The sequence below is a fragment of the Plasmodium gonderi genome, assembly GCF_002157705.1.
Source record: "Plasmodium gonderi DNA, contig: Chr04, whole genome shotgun sequence".
In the NCBI taxonomy this organism is placed as follows: Eukaryota; Apicomplexa; class Aconoidasida; order Haemosporida; family Plasmodiidae; genus Plasmodium; species Plasmodium gonderi.
The window spans coordinates 650998-669827 of record NW_021628928.1 but is presented as its reverse complement, the minus strand read 5'-3'; the positions used below and the strand labels follow the sequence as shown (position 1 = coordinate 669827).

Below are 18830 nucleotides of genomic sequence, written 5' to 3'. Positions count from 1 at the left end.
AAAATTCATCATGGGATTAAATGGGGCATACCCAATCATCAGCAATGAAATGTAAAGAAATTTCCACGCATCGTTTAGTTCTGCTCGAAAATTTAAAACTCAAGTAAAAATAAAAAAAAATAATAAAATATATAAAAAAAAAAAAATTAATAACAGTGAAGTAGTTATAATAATAATAATAATAATAATACAATCTTAAATCACTCCACTGGCTGCCAGTTTTCGACACGAAAAGGAACAGATTTAACATTATTACGTGTAAAAAATGCATAATGAAGAAGCTGTATTAATAGGTCAATAATATTCATTTACTTGCTTTCTTCAAGTTTATAACCTTTTATATATAACAGAAAAAACAGTCATTCTTTCCTCTCATTTGCATTAAACAATATCCAGGTGATATTTTTCCCTCACATGAATTCCAGTTCTTTTCGCAAAACTCAACACATTCGTTTTTTTTCTCAGGGTCATATGCATACGAACTTGAACAAATGTAATCACTAGTAATGGAACTAGTCGATTTGTATGTAACTACATTCATTTTTATCTTATTGTCTTTAACATGTTTTAGTATATGCAATACTTCCGTGTCCTCGGAAACTACGCTTTGAGCAGGGGCATCTCCCTGTGCTTCTTGGACTGCCACTGGTGGAGAATCTTGTGATTCTGTCAGTGTGCTTGTTTGTGGTTGTTGCGGAGATACACTTGGCGTTATTCCTCCATTTTCGGTATTCCCTGGTGTTCCCACTGCTGAATCTGTATCTCCTCCTACTTGTCCTGATGATGCATCCCCATTCAAATTGGTTTGTGCTGGTGGAGTGATTGTCTCTGATGATGCTTCTACTCCCGGTGCAACAGGAGACAATTCCTCCGTTTTTTGTTCCTGAGTACCTGCACTTCCAAGATTTACATCTGCTTGACCCGATACTAATTCTGTATTTTCTTCTGTATCTGAACCGTACAGCTTTGCATTGCCGGAGAAAGATTTCACCCCTTCGGTAACATCACCAGGTTGTGCCTTAAATTTCTTATAGTAAACGTTGCTGAATAAATCTGGAGAACTCTTCAAATAGTAATTGTTCAATTCTGGTTCCTTCTTTGAGTATTGGTTAGCCACTGGCATGTCCAAATTGAAGAAAGCGGAAGAGTGGATGAAATTGTGTTGGCAGTCTGCAGGTGTATGCATGTCTACTTTGAAGTTTCCTTTGTCTCCCCAGGATTTTCCCCAACTATTTCGTAGAAGCCAGTATGATTTTTTCACTCCCTCTGCGTTTATGTAGTTTCCATAGCCGATTATATTCACAGCAAGGTCAGGCATTTCACCACCGCAAATGTCGTGAACCACTTTACCATTAATGTCGTAACCCATCACTTGGTTAGTCTTCACATACGCGATGACTGAACCTTTTTTCATGATTTCAGATTTTACAATTTTGATAAATTCGTCCATTTTGTCTTTAAACTGTGCACTTTGGTAAGCGGTATATCCCTTTGTTCCTACAGAATTTGGAACATTCTCATGATTTAACAATTTGATTTTATTCCACAGATTCGTCCAGTGATGCTTCGGTTTGGGACAGACATCGCCAACCAGCTTGTACGAATATGGCATGTCAGATGCAGATGGTAAGAATTGATCACCATCAAGAATGTTCAAAAATTCCAATGGGTTAGATGCAGAGTGGCATTTTGCATCACCCTCTTTTTGCGAACAGTTAGCCATGTATAAGGCAGAAGTAGGAACGTGGTCATATCCCTTCATGCATTTGATACTTTCTAAATGTAGCTTCGATGCGAATATCCAGGAAGTAGCGCACTCTCCCTGATCTTCTGCCTCAATTTTAGCTAGACATCCATCTTTATCCTTCCATCTATCACAGTATTCCTCGTTACAGTACATGTTGTCAGAATAAGCAGATGTATGCTCATTGTTACTGCCACTCGAGGGTAATTCTAGAACCCCATCAAAACTTTCCTCATATGTAGAGTCGTTTGTATTTCCCATATTTGCATATTTTTCATGTTTTTCATTTTCCCCTAAATGTTCTACATGCCCAGAATTGTTGTATTCCAATTCAGGTAATACTAACCCTACTTTATTTGTTATCCAGTTATCTACACTTTTCATACATATAGCAGGATTTTTGAGTTTCGTTTGTAATGTGAAATATTTTTCATCAGTATTTTTTTGTAAAAGTTTTACAAGATTATTAAATATGTCTGTTTCAATTCCTAATTGGTGAACTTGCAAGGTACCACTTGTATCTACCTCTTTGAGAAATTGGCAATAATTTGTCAATTGCTCTTTCAAGGTTTCATTTAATTCATCCTCATTAATTAGTTTCTTATTTCCATTTTCATCCATTTTATATATCCCTTTTAGAATATCCTCAACGAATTGAACAAGTTTGTATTCATCAGACTCTTCATCATCTTGTGCGTTAACTTTTATTTCGTTAAACTTTTCTTTTATATCCTCAGATGCATACTTAAAACATACATTGGAAGGGTCTTTATTCTCAACCAGCAAAGTGCAATGATAGCATTTTTCCACGTCTAATACTCCATTGAGGAAGCAATTGGTTGCTATAGCGTCACATTGTTCTGTAGTAGTTAAGAGAAAAATAAAAAAACGGACGAAAAGGTACAAAGTGTGTAATGTTGAGGGGGAAATAATTAGGATTGTACGTGTGAAGCTTTACAAATTCATGATAATGTGTATATGCACAACCCACTGAAGTAATCTCTTTGGTAGCCTTAAAATGAGGGGATGTAACTAATTTATTCCTTATAGCCAAATTTTCTTCTTTTATTTTATTTTTGTGTCTAACCTGGGATGTTCTTTCCCAAGGTGTAACTTTTGCTCTCGAGTAATAACGTGGTCTTATTTATACTAGAACTGTGTATATGTATTGTCGTGATTGGTCTGCTTAAATTTTTGAGTAGATATTTTCTAATATCAACCGTTTTATCTAAAATGGGAGAAAAGGAATGAAACACAAAATGTGAATTAGTTAGTTGCACTAGATGGAAAATTGCACTAAGTGCACATAAACGTGTGATGAATACATATGTATATGTTCTATCAATTGATTATTGTGAAAGAGGATTATGTGAGGGTATAGATGGAGTTCATTTTGATGCGAACGCTTTACTTACTATCTGTTACTGTGGAAGAATTGTCATAGACCTTCCACTTAATGGTTAACTGATCCTCGTGGACATACAAAACAAATTTGAACGTTTTTCCATTGGCACAGTTATTCTCTAAACTTTCATTCTCTTGTTTAAAATCTATGCCTCTTTTTAATTCTGTGCGTGATCGGTCTTTAGTTTTTGGCTGCTTTTTATTTTCTACTTCATCCCATTTTGATCTCAGCTCAATGTGGTCTTTTGCTGATTCAACATGGATGATGATATGCGGAACAAGGAACAATTGAAAATCGGCATTACATGGTCCTGTGACCTTCACTCCACTTTGATTTTTCAACAAAGCAGATGTTATTAGAATTTTATTTTCCTTATCTTCATTTGGATTAGGCTCAACAACATTAGCAGGAACTATAGGAGCTTTTGTAGTTACTTCATCTTCATCATCTAATTCTATAATATCCATCTCTGATTCTAAAGTTTCATTGTTTGATTCTTGATGGTTTTGGGTCCTTGTACTCGTTACTTGTTCTCCAGTTTGAGATGTACCACTCCCAGGGGGGTTACCAGCAACTCCATCTCCACCTGGAGGAGTTGTAGGAGTTGGAGTAGTTGTGGGGGTTGGGGGAGCTGAAGAAGTTGAAGAAGATGAAGAAGATGAAGAAGATGAAGAAGATGAAGAATCTTGTCCCGAACGGCCACCTTCAGAAGAACCAGCAGATTGATTGGTTCCATTTACCCCGTAGTCAACTGGGCAGCTACTAAATATCGCACCTGCATAAGTAACAATATAAACAAATTAAAAATACAAATTTGTATTACGACAGTGTAATTTTATTATTATTTTTTATTTTTGCAAATCGATTAATTTAATGGATATGAAGTCATCACCACCATTTCACTACTTAACTAGCTTTCCATTTTTATATTTTGCAAAAAAGTTTTCAATGTCTTTGACGTTCATAACAACTTTCTCTTTCCTCTTCTTCCTCATTAAGCTCAGCTTGATATGTATCTCTCTCTCTTTCTATCGCTCCCTTTTTCTCCTTACATATTGCGAGGAAGAAAAGAATAAGAAACCTCATCTTGGTGGTTGCACACAGGTAAAGTAAAAAATGATCTAAATGTGATTTCCAATTTTTGGTGCGTTTTTTATCGTACAAGGCATTTTTTTAATTTATGCTGAATTGTGTGTTCAAAGTTTTGTTCTAGTAAGGCTACAAATGTGTTAATGTGTGTTTTAAATGCAACCGATGGGTTGTACCTTTCTGGTATACGAGAAAAATAAAATAAGAAAAAAAAAAAAGTAAGAATAAAAATGAAATGGCAAAAAATCAAGTATCAGAAAACGAAATAATAAAACGAAATAGTGAAAAAAAAAAAATTTCTTTCATTTAATAAGCAAGGCATTTATGACCTTTCTATTTACACCCCTTTTGGCAGGTTTCACAATTCATTAGGATGGAAAACCATTTGTGTGTGGTTTAAGAATGTGTACACATGAGCTCCGAAAAGGAAAAATTACACTCATGTATAAACAAATGCACTTATTCCCTTGTTATACCTTATGGAAACATTGTATATATTTTTTCTTTTTCACTTTGGAATAATATTTAAAACTTCTCAATTCGTATTATCCAAGTTTTAAAAAATACTTTAAGAAAAATTGAACACCTCAATTGTTTATTAATTGTTTATTTATTTTCATTAAAGCAATTTCGATAAGTGATATGGATGAAAAACACACCACATGCAATGACGATATTTCGGAAAAAAATGCTACGGAAAATAGGTGACCAATACAATGTTCTCTCATGTTAGAACAAATCGATGTTATCATTAAATTTATACACACATGTGAATATAAGGAACACATTAAAAATAATAAAAAAAAAACTAAAAGCAATACCAAAACATTATAACCTTTTCAATATTTAGGTCATTAGTTTTGTTCTGTTCCTCAAAAAAAAAAAAAAAAAAACAACATTTTTCGCACCTCTCAAATCATAAATTAGCTTTCATTTTGAAAATATCAGATAATCCCCTTTTAAATATAACAGAAAAAGCAATCATTGTTTCCTCTCTTTTTTGTTAAACAATATGCAGGTGAAATTTTATCTTTGCATTCATTCCAGTGATCATCACAAAACTTTATGCACTCTTCTTGCTTCTCGGGGTAATTTGAAGAAGATCGTGAACAAACATGCTCTGTGTTCATTGCTTCATTCAATTTGTATGTAATGAGGCCCGTTTTTACGTTTCCATGTTTAATGTGTTTTAAAATATGAAGCACTTGGATTATCTTGTTAGAATTCTTAAGGTGGGTACCTGCTATTTTGTGAACTTCATGTTGGGTTTGCACTGCATCATTCTGAGTTGGTGCTACCACAGGATCGGTTGGTGTGTCTGCAGGACTCGTTAGTCTTACTGAAGGATCGGTGGGTGTTACTACAGGACCGAATGCTGTTGTTACAGGAGGGGTTCCTTGTTCTTCAGATGGAGATGATGCTACTGAATCAGATGGCTGTGTTGGAGCCACTTGTGCCGCATCATTACCCGATGACACTTGATCATTTCCTTTCTGAGCTGCATCTACTTGTGCTCCTTGCCCTACCGCTGCATCTGCTTCGCCGGATGGTGTTACCCCTGCCTTTAATTCGGATGAATCACCTCCTTCCTTTTTAGGTTCCACCTTTTCACCATCTTCTTGTCCATAAAACAAGGAATTTCCAACCAAATCTTTTTCACTGATCTTAGTACCCCTACTTTTAGCGCCAAAGTTGTTGTAGTAAAGATTGCTATAAAAATCCGGTGAACTATTCAAATAGTAATTGTTCAGTTCCGAGTTCTTCTTCGAACCAGTTTCGAAGGGAGGTATGTCCAAATTGAACACAGCAGCTGTGTGGATGAAATTGTGTTGGCAGTGTACAGGTGTATGCATGTCCACTTTGAAATTTCCATTGTCTCCCCAGTACTTACCCCAACTGTTTCGTAGAAGCCAATAGGATTTTTTCACGCCCTCTCCGTTTATGTAGTTTCCATACCCGATTATGTTTAACGCGTGATCAGCTGTTTTGTCTCCACAAAGATTAAGTACTTTCTTTCCGTTAAGAAAATAATCCATCACTTCGTCAGACTTTACATATCCAATGACAGAACCTTTTTTCATTACTTCGGATTTTACGAGATTGATAAATTGGTCTATGTTGTTCTTAAACTTATCACTTTGATAAGAGATGTATCCCTTTGCACTTAGCGAGTTGGGTTTATATGTGGGTTCTAGAAGTTTAATGTTATTCCACAGGTTCGTCCAGTGATGTTTCGGTTTGGGGCAGACATCGCCAACCAGCTTGTACGAATATGGCATGTCTGATGAAGATGGTAAGAACTGCTCACCATCAAGAATTTTCAAAAATTCCAACGGACTAGAAGCCGTGTTGCATTTTTCCTTCCCTTTTTTATGCGAACAGTTAGCTACGTATAAGGCAGATGTAGGAACGTGGTCATACCCTTTCATGCACTTAATAGTTTCTAAATGCAATTTAGATGCGAATAACCAAGAAGTAGCACAATTTCCCTGATCTTCTGCCTCAATCTTGGAAATACAGCTACTGTCGTCTTTCCATCTATCACAATACTCATCATTGCAGTACATGGTATCTTCAATAATCACGTTGTAGTTTTTTCTCTCTTCAGCTGATACCAGATTAATAACATCATCATAAGAACTATTTTGTGCACGTACTATTTTTGTATTGTAATTAACCGTTTTTCCCTCTTCTTCCTTGGTAATCGTGGAATTAGTAAATTCTTCGCTTGTGTGTGATAAAGTGGGAATTTGCAACCCCTTTTTGTTTTGAATCCATTCATCAACATTTTTCATACATATTGAAACATTTTTTAGTTTAGTCTGTATTGCAGATTTTGTCTCATCTGTGTTTTTTTTCAATATGTTTGTTAAATTGGTAAATATGTCTTCTGCGTTTCCTAATGTGTAATTTTCTAAAGCCCCACTGGAATCTGTATTTTTCAGGAGAGTGCAAAATTTTAATAGTTCTGATTTCAAAGATACATCTACTTCATCCAAATTTATCAAATATTTCTTATTATTTTCTCCATATTTATATAATCCTTCCAAGATTTTATCAATTGATGCCTTCAATTCAACTTCATTTGAATCGTCTTCATCTTGTGCATTCACTTTTATATGATTAAATTTATCTGTAATCTCAGAAGAGACATACTTGAAACATTCATTCGATGCGTCATTGTTTTGTACTAACAATGTACACTGAAAACATTTTTCAATATTCACATTTCCGTTTAGGTAACAATCAGTCGCTATCACATCACACTTTTCTGTTAGTCAAATGGAGAATGTGGGAAAGGAATTTATGTGGTAATGAATCATATAATGCACATAACAGAATGGGAAATAAATATGCATTTCTTTTTAACTCTCCTCTTCTTTTAAGCTAACCTGGAATGTTACTCTTGAAGTAGTAACTTTTGCTTTCAACTAAAATGGTATCCTCATTTACTTTTGCTGCGTGCACTTGAATAGTTGTAAATGGACGATCTAAATTTTTTATGAGAAATTTTCTCACATCCACTTCTTTATCTGTTCATAGAAATAGGGAGGAAAACAAAAAAAAGAAAAAAAAATTCGCATACATGTTTACACTGTTTCATGTCTAATTGTAGATGTGATAAAAAATTATGAAGTAAACGATGGAATATTAGAATATAGAATTTTATAATTGTTTCATAAGCTAAGGGAAGATATATTTCCAAATTGTGCTTCTACACTTTCTGCATTTGATTTATCATTTTATGATATTTAATGTTAATTCCCTAGATACACATGTGCAATGTGTATCTCTTTCTCTTATTACTTGTATTTCCCGTGGCAAAATTATCGTACACTTTCCACTTAAGAGTCAATTCCTCCTCGTCATAAAAAACTACAAATTTAAAAGTCTGATCCTTTTTATTCTCCTTATCACATTTGTTTATTAAATTTTCTGGGTTCTCCTCAAAATGCACAGCATTATAAAGTTTCGCTATTCCTGCTGTTGTTGAGGTTTCTTCATCAATCAATTTTTGAAATTTAGGCCTCAATTTAATGATATTTTCATCTGTATCTACAGTAATTGATATGTGAGGGACGAGAGTCAAATCAAAAATTGCACCACACAGACCAGTAACCTTTACTCCATTGAAATCTTTTAACAGGGCAGATTTTATCTGAATTTTGTTGGGAGTCGTAACAGAAGAAGTACTAGTGGATTCAGATCCTTCTGTTTCATTTCCAGAACTTCCTGGTTGAGATAGGGTTGAGGATTCACTAACCGTTTCTACTGCTTCATCAAGAGGTTTAGCTGGACCTTCATGTTTACCTTGACTTGGCCCTTGATCTGCGGTTTCCAATGTTGTATCTGAATCAGCAGGACTGTTTGGGGCTGCATTACCTGAAGGTGTTTTTAAATCATTCGATGATACGTGGGATACACCAACTTGATTTTCGGCAGAATTAGGTATATCACTTTGTGGTAAAGATTCTGTTTGGGTTGAAGGATCAGATGATGGTGGAGAGCCAGAATGTGATGGAGGGCCAGATGGTGATGGAGGGCCAGGTGGTGATGCGGGGCCAGGTGTGGAAGAATCAGATGATGCTGGATTATCAGTAGTCTCTGTTTTTATTATTACGGTCTCATTAAATATAACACCTGCATACATATATTATAAACATAAAAGGAAAGAAATGAAATATGTTCCTTTGAATAATATATTTTTCCTCTACAAAATGTTATCATTTTAGGGAAAATAAAGTATATTGTCATATTTCCATTTTTTTGACCTTTTTTTTTTAACATTTTCACCATATGTATTACAACTTTAGTGGTTGCATTTTTTTATTTTTTAGGGAGCACATTTTTGTTTCCCTTGTAATTTCTTAACTTACATATTAAAATAAGGGCGTACAGACGAGACTTCATTTTGTTTGCATTAGGGAGAGTAAAAATGTTCTAAGGACTCGTACTATTCACACTTTTTTTTTTATTTTTTTTGTCGTACCTTACACCTCTTTTTTACATAAGTGTACTTTTAAAAATACATCAAAATTTGAATCTGAAATAAAAGAACGAAGTTTTATTATTATTATTTTTTTTTCATATTTACAAATTGTACCTAGACTAATGTTTTGCTTTAATTAGAAAAAGAAAAAAAGATCTTTCTTTTTATTTTAATTTTTTTATCCTAGTTCAGCATACCGATCTGTAATGCAATTTAGGCTAGTTTTCAATCTAGAACATTTTGAATTCCTAAGCGGTACTTATGGCTATTTAAGGGAGCCGATGATAGCATTAGTGCACTACACACATATGCACTAATTAGTGAAAAAATATAATTACTCGCATGTTACACACTTGTAAATTGTACATGCAATACTTCTTCCTTTATGTATTAATATATATGCATGCAAATTTTTTAAAGAGAAATTTTGCATAGTTGGAGAATTAAAATGGAGATTAAGCAGAGATAAAAAAATTGTGCCGTGGAATAGCAATGCTCAAAGTGTTTTATTTCGTTTAGAACTCATCTAAGGCCATATAAAAAATATATACGCATCAAAAAAATATGTAAAAGGAAAAATACCTTAACATAAAAGTATTATGCATATTTTTTAATTTTATTTTCAACTAAAAAAGAATATTTTAAAACTCATTCTTGAGCGAAAGAAAATGTATACATACATATACATTTACGCTTCTCGTATTTTACACCTCTCTCACTACTGTTTTACACAAAGCAGAAGAAGCAGTCATTGTTTCCCTTCTTCTTAGCTAAACAATACCCGGGTGACACTGTACCTTTACACTCATCCCACTTATCTTCACAAAACTTAATACAATCTTTTATTTTTTCAACATCTGAGGAATGGGCTCTAGAACAGACTTTTGCATCACCAATGGCAGCCTTATTGTTATAAGTAACTAAACTACTTTTCACTTTACCATTTTTCACATTCTTGAGAAAGTGAAGTACTCCAGTTACTCCTGTAACGTTTACACCGCTTGTGCCTGTTGTTGACGATAGTGGTGCCTTGGGTATAGGTGCTGCTGGCGATGCTGGTGATTCTGGTGATGACGATGTTGCTGGTAGTGTTACTACTGGTGTAGTTACTACTGGTATTGTTTCTGCTGTTGATGGAGCTGCTAGAGTTGTTTCTGCTGGCGATGCTGCTGTTGGTGTCCTAGTGGGTGAAGCTTCTTGGCTATCTGTTTGCTCTGAAATCGTTTCTGCTGAAGAACCATTAACTGATTTTGTAGTTGCATTGACGCCTGTGGCACTTGGAGTAGTACTTTGTGTAGTATCCACTGACACTGATTGTGAACCATCACTACCAGGTACTACTGCTGGAGCTGTTTCAGGTCCATCTCCCACCTCTCGTGATGTGCTTACACCTGTCGATATCGATGTTTCTGTCCCCTCTCCTCTTGGTGCTGGTTCCTCAACTGGTACTTCTGCCCCTCCTCGTACACCTGTTGATGCACCTTCTACTTCTAATACTTCTTCTTGCCCTTTAGGTTGTGCATCTCCATCTCCTACTTCTGGCAGGGATATCCCCTTATCTGATTCACCAAAAATGAGTGAGTCGTTATTTGATTCATTTTTATCAGTTGTATCATTAGCTGTGACTGCAGGAAAATTCTGGAAGTAAAGGTTGTTGTAAAAATCTGGGGAGTTTTTCATATAATAATTGTGTATTTGTGGTCCTTTATTCGAAGTAATTTCAATCTGAGGTATGTCCAAATTAAACACAGCTGCTGTGTGTATGAAATTGTGTTGACAGTGGTCTGGTGTGACCATGTCTACTTTGAAATTTCCTTTGTCACCCCAGTACTTCCCCCAGCTATTTCGTAAAAGCCAATAGGATTTTTTCTGTCCCTCTCCGTTTATGTAGTTTCCATATCCAATTAAATTCACGGCAAGGTCAGGCTCTTCAGCACCACAAATAAAATGAACCACTTTTCCGTTAAAGTTGTAATTTAGCACGTCTTTCGCCTTCACGTAAGCAATGACAGAACCTTTTTTCATGATTTCAGATTTTACAATTTTGATAAATTCGTCCATGTTGTTTTTGAAATGCTCACTTTGGTAAGCGGTATATCCCTTTGTGCCTACCGAATTTGGAACATTCTCATGATTTAACAATTTGATATTATTCCACAGGTTCGTCCAATGATTCTTCGGTTTGGGGCAGACATTGCCAACCAGTTTGTACGAATAAGGCATGTCAGATGCAGAAGGTAAGAACTGATTTCCATCAACAGTGTTCAAAAATTCCAATGGGTTAGATGCAGAGTGGCATTTGGATTCTCCTTTGCTTGAACAGTTAGCCACATATAAAGCAGAACTAGGAACATGTTTATACCCCTTCATACATTTGGTACTTTCTAGATGAAACTTAGATGCGAATATCCACGATAATGCACAATTTCCTTGATCTTCTGCCTCAATTTTAGACATACAGCTAGTTGTATCCTTTGTCCTATCACAGAATTCATCATTGCAATGCAGCTTGTCTGTCATATGTGACGGGGACACATCTACACTTTCGAGAATTGTGAAATCCTTAATTCCATCTGTTCCTTCCTTAAACATTACGGTACTTCCTTTGTTATTGTCATAGTTGTAAAACTTACCGTGACTGTGATTATGCGATAGTACTGGTAGCAGTAGACCCGTTTTGCTTGATACCCATTCGTTTGGATTATGCATGCATATGGCTACATTCTTCAATTTACCTTTTAAATCATTTGTATCATAATTACTGTTCATTTCTATCATATTTGTCAAATTGGTGAATACTTCTTCTTCATTAGCCATCTCGTGGTTGTCAAATGTACCACTCGTGTCTGTCTCCTTCAACAGTTTGCAGTATTTTAATAATTCTTGTTTTAAGAAATTATCTGCTAAAGCAAGTTTATTTATCAACTTATTTTCTCCATCTTCATTCTTGTAAATATTTTTCAAAATATTATCAATTGTTTCTTCAAGTTCAACCTTATCTGCGTCGTCTTCGTCTTGTCCTGTTGTTTTTATATCATCAAATCGATTTCTGATTTCTGGAGAAATGTATTTGAAGCATTCTTCTGCATTTTGTTTTTCTTGCATCAATAAAGTGCAATGATAACAATTTTGGACATCCAAAATACCGCTCAAAAAGCAATCGTTCGCTAACGCATCACATTTTTCTGCACAAGAATGAAAAAAAAATGAAATTAAGTGAAATTCATGTAAAATTAGCAGAAGTTTATACAAATAGATAACACATTGAATCAGCACTACAAAATTTCTGCTCCATTATTTGTAGGACCTACCTGGAATGTCATTCTTCACGGAATAGTTCTTGCTTTCGACATATAAGGTTTTGTTTTGCTCAGTCATCACTAGAACTTGCATTGATGTTATTGGCATTCCGCTGTCTCTCATTTTGTATTTACGTATGTCCAAAATTTTGTCTGTATGTATAAATCAAAATGGATGTGTGTAAATATATGTATGTTGATGATAGTAAGTATGTTTTTTAGTGATCAATATTTTATTTAATCTTACCTCCCTCACTTTTTGGAGGATACACTTTCCACTTCATGGTTAATACCCCGTCATAAATGAATATAACCAGCTTAAATGTTTTGCCTTTTTCACATTTGTTACGAATATTATTTTTATCTTTCTCAAACTTGATCTTTTCATCCACTTTCATGAACGTTGTTCCATTTCTATTTCGCTCTTTGCTGCATTAACATTAATGTATAAGTATGGCACGAGGTATACTTGAAAATGTGACTCACAAGGACCCGTAATTTTCAACCCATTATGATCTTTCAGCAATGCTGATTTTACTGCAAACGGATTTGTCAAAGTTGGGGTTTGAACAACTTCTGAGGGGACAGACTCAGTCGGAGTGCTTAGTGGAGAGGTGTTCGGAGCAGGTACTCCTGAGTCCCCATTTTGCTGATTATTAGGAGGTGATGGTTCTTGTGTTTGTTGATTTTCAACATTCACTACTGGTTGATCAGTTTGTACACTGGTAACTGCCACGTTTGAAGATTGCGGAGGATTCGCTTGTGCACCTGCTTCTTGCTGTCTTTCACTTGTAAGTGCAACATCTGTAGTAGTGTCAGCGGAAACTTGAACATTTGGATTAGAACCTGGAGCTGCTGCAGGGCCTGAACCAGTTAGAGTTGAAGATTCTTGAGTAGGTGTTTCACACTTTATTACATTTCTACTGAACAAAATATCTGAAATAGGAATGATTAAAAAGAGATATTATGTAAAAGTGTTGTTTTGCACATGAATAAATGAATTTTTTACAAATACAACACATGTGTGAAACAAATATATGGCCCATCATCTTATGCTTCATTTTATTTATTTTTTTGCTTAGTACTTTGACAATTTTTGTTACATATTTAATCACTCCCCTTATTTTACTACATTTCATTCTTACATATTATGAGAAGGATACAAGAATGAGACTTCATTGTTTTCCATAAGGGTAAAGAAACGTTACCTAATGATTATTCTTCTTTACACACATTTGGTTATGTCATGCAAGTTGGATTCACGTTTTATGTTTTGCGAAAGTGCATACCAAGGTTTAACAATAATGAAAAACTAATTTTTTCCTTTTTAAAGTGCATGTGTTGCAACTAAATCATTATTTTACTTTTACAAAAAAAAAAATAATAATAAAATAAAAGACTCTTCTTAGCTTCGGTAAAACGAGTATCAGTTCAACTGAACCAAAGTAGACTGAACTCTCTTCGTGTGCATTTTGAAATTTTTGCAATTTCACGAATAGCACCTAACGATTTTAAGTGTGTACAAGAACGATCGTGTGTACACGGTGCTAATTACGAAAAAGATGAATAAGAATAAATTGAGAGTTACACATTTAGAAATAATTGGTCCGCACGTCAGATCATTTGATAAACAATTTTTTTACATTGCCAATTTAACCTTATAAAGTTAGTTACATTATATGTTCTTAGTTTTGGCAGATAAATTATTCATACTTATATATGCATTTTCACTCTTACACATTTTTGATAAAAATAAAAAAAAAAAAAAAAAAAAAAATTATATTATTAACATGCTAGAATTTATCTAAAATGAAATGGAAAATATGCAAAAAAAAAAAAAAAAAAAAAAAAAAACCACCTCGGCATACATAAATATGGTACTTGCATTCTCTAATTTTTGTTCCAATTTAACATGTATCATTCCTCATTCCTGAGAAAAAATACATTTATGTTATACACACAAATGTATATATTTGCCCCAACTTATATTTTCACTACTTATATTTACACAAAGCAAAAGAAGCAGTCATTATTTCCCTTCTTCTTAGCTAAGCAGTATCCAGGTGACACAGTACCCTTGCAGGCGCTCCAATTATTTTCACAAAATTTAATACACTCATCAATTTTGTCAACGTCTGAGGAATGGGCTCTAGAACAAACCTTCTCATCACCAATAGCATTTCCATTATCATAAGTAACTAAACTACCTTTTACTTTTCCATTTTTCACATTTTTGAGAAAATGGAGTACTCCAGTTATTCTTTCAACGTTTACACCTTTTGTACCCTTGAGCGAAGACAGTGGAGCTTTTGCTGCTGGGGCAGATACTTGTGTAGATTGTGAGTTACTTGTTGTTGTATCACTTGCTGATGCTATATTCCTATCAGTAGTTTCCTGAGCAGTTTGACCTGTTCCTGTCGACAGGACTGTTTGTGATCCTGTATCTCCTTCAGGTGATTCTCCTCTTGATGGTGTTACTGATGTTTCAGAATTTCCAGATCCTCCTGACGCTCCCCCTGATGCTGCTACTGTACCTTCCGTCGCAGTACCTACTTGTTCCCTTGTTTGTTCTCCTGTCACTAGTTCCGCTGCTACCTTTGCTGTCGACAAGGCGGCTGACGCAGCCGTTGATACAATCGATGAAAATAAATCTATTGCTGAATTTGTTAAGCTTGTTTTTTCTGATGATCCTTCTACATCAGATTGACCTTGAATAACAGAATTGTTGTAGGATCCATTTCCGTTACTTGAATTATTAGCCTTCAATGCGTCAAAATTCTTATAATAAAGATTGTTGTAAAAGTCGGGAGAATTCTTCATATAATATTGCTGTATTTCTGGTCCCTTATTCTCAGTAATTTCAATCTGAGGTATGTCCAAATTGAACACAGCTGCTGTATGTATGAAATTGTGTTGGCATTGGTCTGGTGTGTCCATGTCTACTTTGAAGTTTCCCTTGTCACCCCAGTACTTCCCCCAGCTGTTTCGTACAAGCCAGTAAGATTTTTTCTGCCCTTCTGAATTTATGTAGTTTCCATATCCAATTATATTCACTGCAAGATCTGGCTTTTCAGAACCACAAATAGAATGAACCACTTTTCCGTTGAAATTGTAATATAAAACATCTTTTGCTTTCACATACGCGATGGCTGAACCTTTTGTCATTATTTCTCCTTTTACTATTTTCATAAATTCAACCATGTTGTTTTTGAACTGCTCACTTTGGTAAGCGGTATATCCCTTTGTGCCTACAGAATTTGGAACATTCTCATGATTTAACAATTTGATATTATTCCACAGGTTCGTCCAATGATTCTTCGGTTTGGGGCAGACATTGCCAACCAGTTTGTATGAATAAGGCATGTCAGATGAAGATGGTAAGAACTGATTTCCAACAACGGTGTTCAAAAATTCAAGCGGGTGGGAAGCAGCGTGGCATTTTGCAGCACCCTCTTTTTGTGAACAGTTAGCCACAAATAAAGCAGAACCCGAAACGTGGTCATACCCTTTCATGCACTTAATAGTTTCTAAATGCAACTTAGATGCGAATATCCATGATGTTGCACAAATTCCTTGATCTTCTGCCTCAATTTTGGGCAGACAGCTACTTGTATCCTTCGTTCTATCACAATATTCATCATTGCACAAGATCTTGTCTGTAATATGTAAAGGGGACACATCTACAGTTTCGGGAGTTGTCAAGTCCATAATTCCATTTTCTCCTTCTTGCATATCATCCTTTTGAATTGACTTATTTTCTATGATATTAGTGAGATTATCTGAATTTTTTTCTAATAAGATAGGAAAATCTAGCCCAATTTTGCTGGCCACCCATTCGTCTGGATTATGCATGCATATGGCCACATTCTTCAACTTACCTTTTAAATCATTTATATTGTAGTTACTGCTTATTTCTATCATATTTGTCAAATTGGTGAATGCCTCTTCCTCATTTGCCATTTGGTGGTTGTCAAGTACACCACTAGTATCTGTTTGCTTCAACAATTTGCAGTATTTTATTAATTCTTGCTTTAAGGAATTATCTGCTAAATCAAAATTATTTTTCAACTTATTTTCTCCATCTTCATTCTTGTAAATATTTTTCAAAATATTATCAATTGTTTCTTCAAGTTCAACCTTATCCGCTTCGTCTTCGTCTTGTCCTGTTGTTTTTATTTCATCGAATCGATTTCTGATTTCTGGAGAAATGTATTTGAAACATTCCTCTGCCTTTTGCTTTTCTTGCATCAATAAAGTGCAATGATAACACTTTTGGACATCCAAAATACCGCTCAAAAAACAATCATTAGCTAAAGCATCGCATTTTTCTGCACAAAAATGCAAAAGAAATTATATGAAATGTGAATAAATCTCATTTTAATTTATAAGAATGTGCACCTATTAAGGTAGGAAACATTTATTAGTGTCTGCCTTTTTTTAGTTTAAACATACCTGGAATGTCATTCTTCACGGAATAGTTCTTGCTTTCGACATATAATGTTTCGTTTTGCTTAGTCACCACTTGAACCTGCATTGATGTTATTGGCATTCCACTGTCTCTCATTTTGTATTTTCTTATGTCCAATGTCTTATCAGTATCTACGAAGGGGTAATATCACATATATATTTGTATTTTAAGGAGAAAAAGTAATATTAATATGAAGGGCACTTTTTTTATATATAAATAATTTTTTATTTTTTATATAATCTTACCTCCCTCACTTTTTGGAGGATACACTTTCCACTTAATGGTTAGTACCCCGTCATAAATGAATATAACCAGCTTAAATGTTTTATTTTCACCACATTTGTTATGAATATTTTTTTTATCTTTCTCAAACTTGATCTTTTCATCCACTTTCATGAATGTAGGTTCCATTTCTATTTCACTTTCCAATGCATTAACATTAATGTATAAGTATGGCACGAGGTATACTTGAAAATTTGACTTACAAGGCCCCGTAATTTTCAACCCATTATGATCTTTTAATAATGCTGATTTTACTGCAAACGGGTTTGTGACACTTGGTTGTGTAGTCTCAATTGTTGTGGAAGTTGCATCTGAGGGAACTTCTGCAGTGGGCTCTGGTGATGGTGCAGCTGGAGCGCCAGCAATGACATTGCTACCTGATACGGAGGAATCAGGAGTAGTTACTGGTTGAACCACAGGACTTGGTGTTGTTTGAATAGTCGCTTGACTTCCTGGCTGATTCGGGGATGCCTGTGCACTTACTTCTGTAACCTTATTTTGATCGGAGCTAGAATCTGTACTGGGTTTACCTGGAGTATCCCCTCCTGTACCACTTTGAGAGACGCTTTGAGGTCCTGAACTGCTTGAGGATGCCTCAGTACCCGAAGATGAAGTGCATCTTACCGCTTGACTTGTGAACACAAGACCTGCGAAAAATGATTTTTTACGATATAATACCTAATGATATATTTTTTTTTAAGAATATATTTATTTCACCAATATTACACATTTGTGAAGATAAGAGAAAAAATGAGAAAAACACTATTTCGTGATGTATTTTTAAGGCGAAATGAGTAACTACTTTAGCTACTTATTAAGCATTTGATTAATATTTTCATTGCCTGAAAAAATTCTATTGTTTTTTTATGCACACCTAGTATGAGAAGGACACAACTAAAAGACTTCATTTTGTTCTATATGGATAAACATAAATAACACATGGGTTGTCCTTGTTTGCACATTTTTTGTTGTATCATCCGCTTTGCATACACATTTAACGTTTTGCGAAGCCTTCACCAAATTTTCAATTTTAATGAATAATAAAATTTTTTTTTTTTTAAAATGTAAATGTAAGGTACAACCAAATTTTTAACTTTTTCGAAAAAAAAAAAAAATGCAAAATGCACTTCTTGGGTGCAATTAATCAAGTGCTAATTTTAGATCAAATGGGTCGAAATGATCTATCTTGTATGTTTGGAAAATTGTGCAATTTCACAAATAATACCAGTATATTGCAATCACGCAATAACACAAGAGTGTGCACTTATGCACATATTAATATTTTACACACATATGCCTTGTACAAAAAAAACAGAAAAAATAAATTGAACGTTTTGCATTCTTTAACAATTGACACAACAAAACCTTCGAAAAGAAAAATTTTGCACCCCAACTTCGTAAAGTTAGTTTCGTCACATTTTCTTAGTTTTATCAGAGAATTTATAAATTCTTATATATTTGCTCTCATGATCATGCATTTTCCTTATAAATGTGTAAAAAAAGGCAAAAAAAAAAAAAAAAATTATATATACATATACACTACTAATACATTA

General features: G+C 34.5%; 4 protein-coding genes across 4 annotated transcripts; all 4 read right to left on the bottom strand.

The window, feature by feature from the left end:
• Nucleotides 1-337: 337 nt before the first annotated feature.
• PGO_041340 (serine-repeat antigen 4a) lies at nucleotides 338-4235 on the bottom strand (the record flags this gene model as incomplete). The annotated part of the gene is made up of 4 exons (XM_028686322.1): nucleotides 338-2604; nucleotides 2832-2972; nucleotides 3160-3924; nucleotides 4202-4235. The coding sequence occupies 4 exons, from the start codon at nucleotides 4233-4235 to the stop codon at nucleotides 338-340; spliced, it is 3207 nt and encodes a 1068-aa protein (XP_028542123.1).
• Nucleotides 4236-5197: 962 nt separating this feature from the next.
• On the bottom strand, nucleotides 5198-9149 carry PGO_041330 (serine-repeat antigen 4; the record flags this gene model as incomplete). The annotated part of the gene is made up of 4 exons (XM_028686321.1): nucleotides 5198-7509; nucleotides 7631-7771; nucleotides 8046-8879; nucleotides 9116-9149. The coding sequence occupies 4 exons, from the start codon at nucleotides 9147-9149 to the stop codon at nucleotides 5198-5200; spliced, it is 3321 nt and encodes a 1106-aa protein (XP_028542122.1).
• An 805-nt stretch (nucleotides 9150-9954) lies between these two features.
• On the bottom strand, nucleotides 9955-13706 carry PGO_041320 (serine-repeat antigen 3c; the record flags this gene model as incomplete). The annotated part of the gene is made up of 4 exons (XM_028686320.1): nucleotides 9955-12413; nucleotides 12540-12644; nucleotides 12930-13463; nucleotides 13673-13706. The coding sequence occupies 4 exons, from the start codon at nucleotides 13704-13706 to the stop codon at nucleotides 9955-9957; spliced, it is 3132 nt and encodes a 1043-aa protein (XP_028542121.1).
• Nucleotides 13707-14531: 825 nt separating this feature from the next.
• PGO_041310 (serine-repeat antigen 3b) lies at nucleotides 14532-18185 on the bottom strand (the record flags this gene model as incomplete). The annotated part of the gene is made up of 4 exons (XM_028686319.1): nucleotides 14532-16855; nucleotides 16980-17126; nucleotides 17241-17924; nucleotides 18152-18185. The coding sequence occupies 4 exons, from the start codon at nucleotides 18183-18185 to the stop codon at nucleotides 14532-14534; spliced, it is 3189 nt and encodes a 1062-aa protein (XP_028542120.1).
• Nucleotides 18186-18830: the final 645 nt, after the last annotated feature.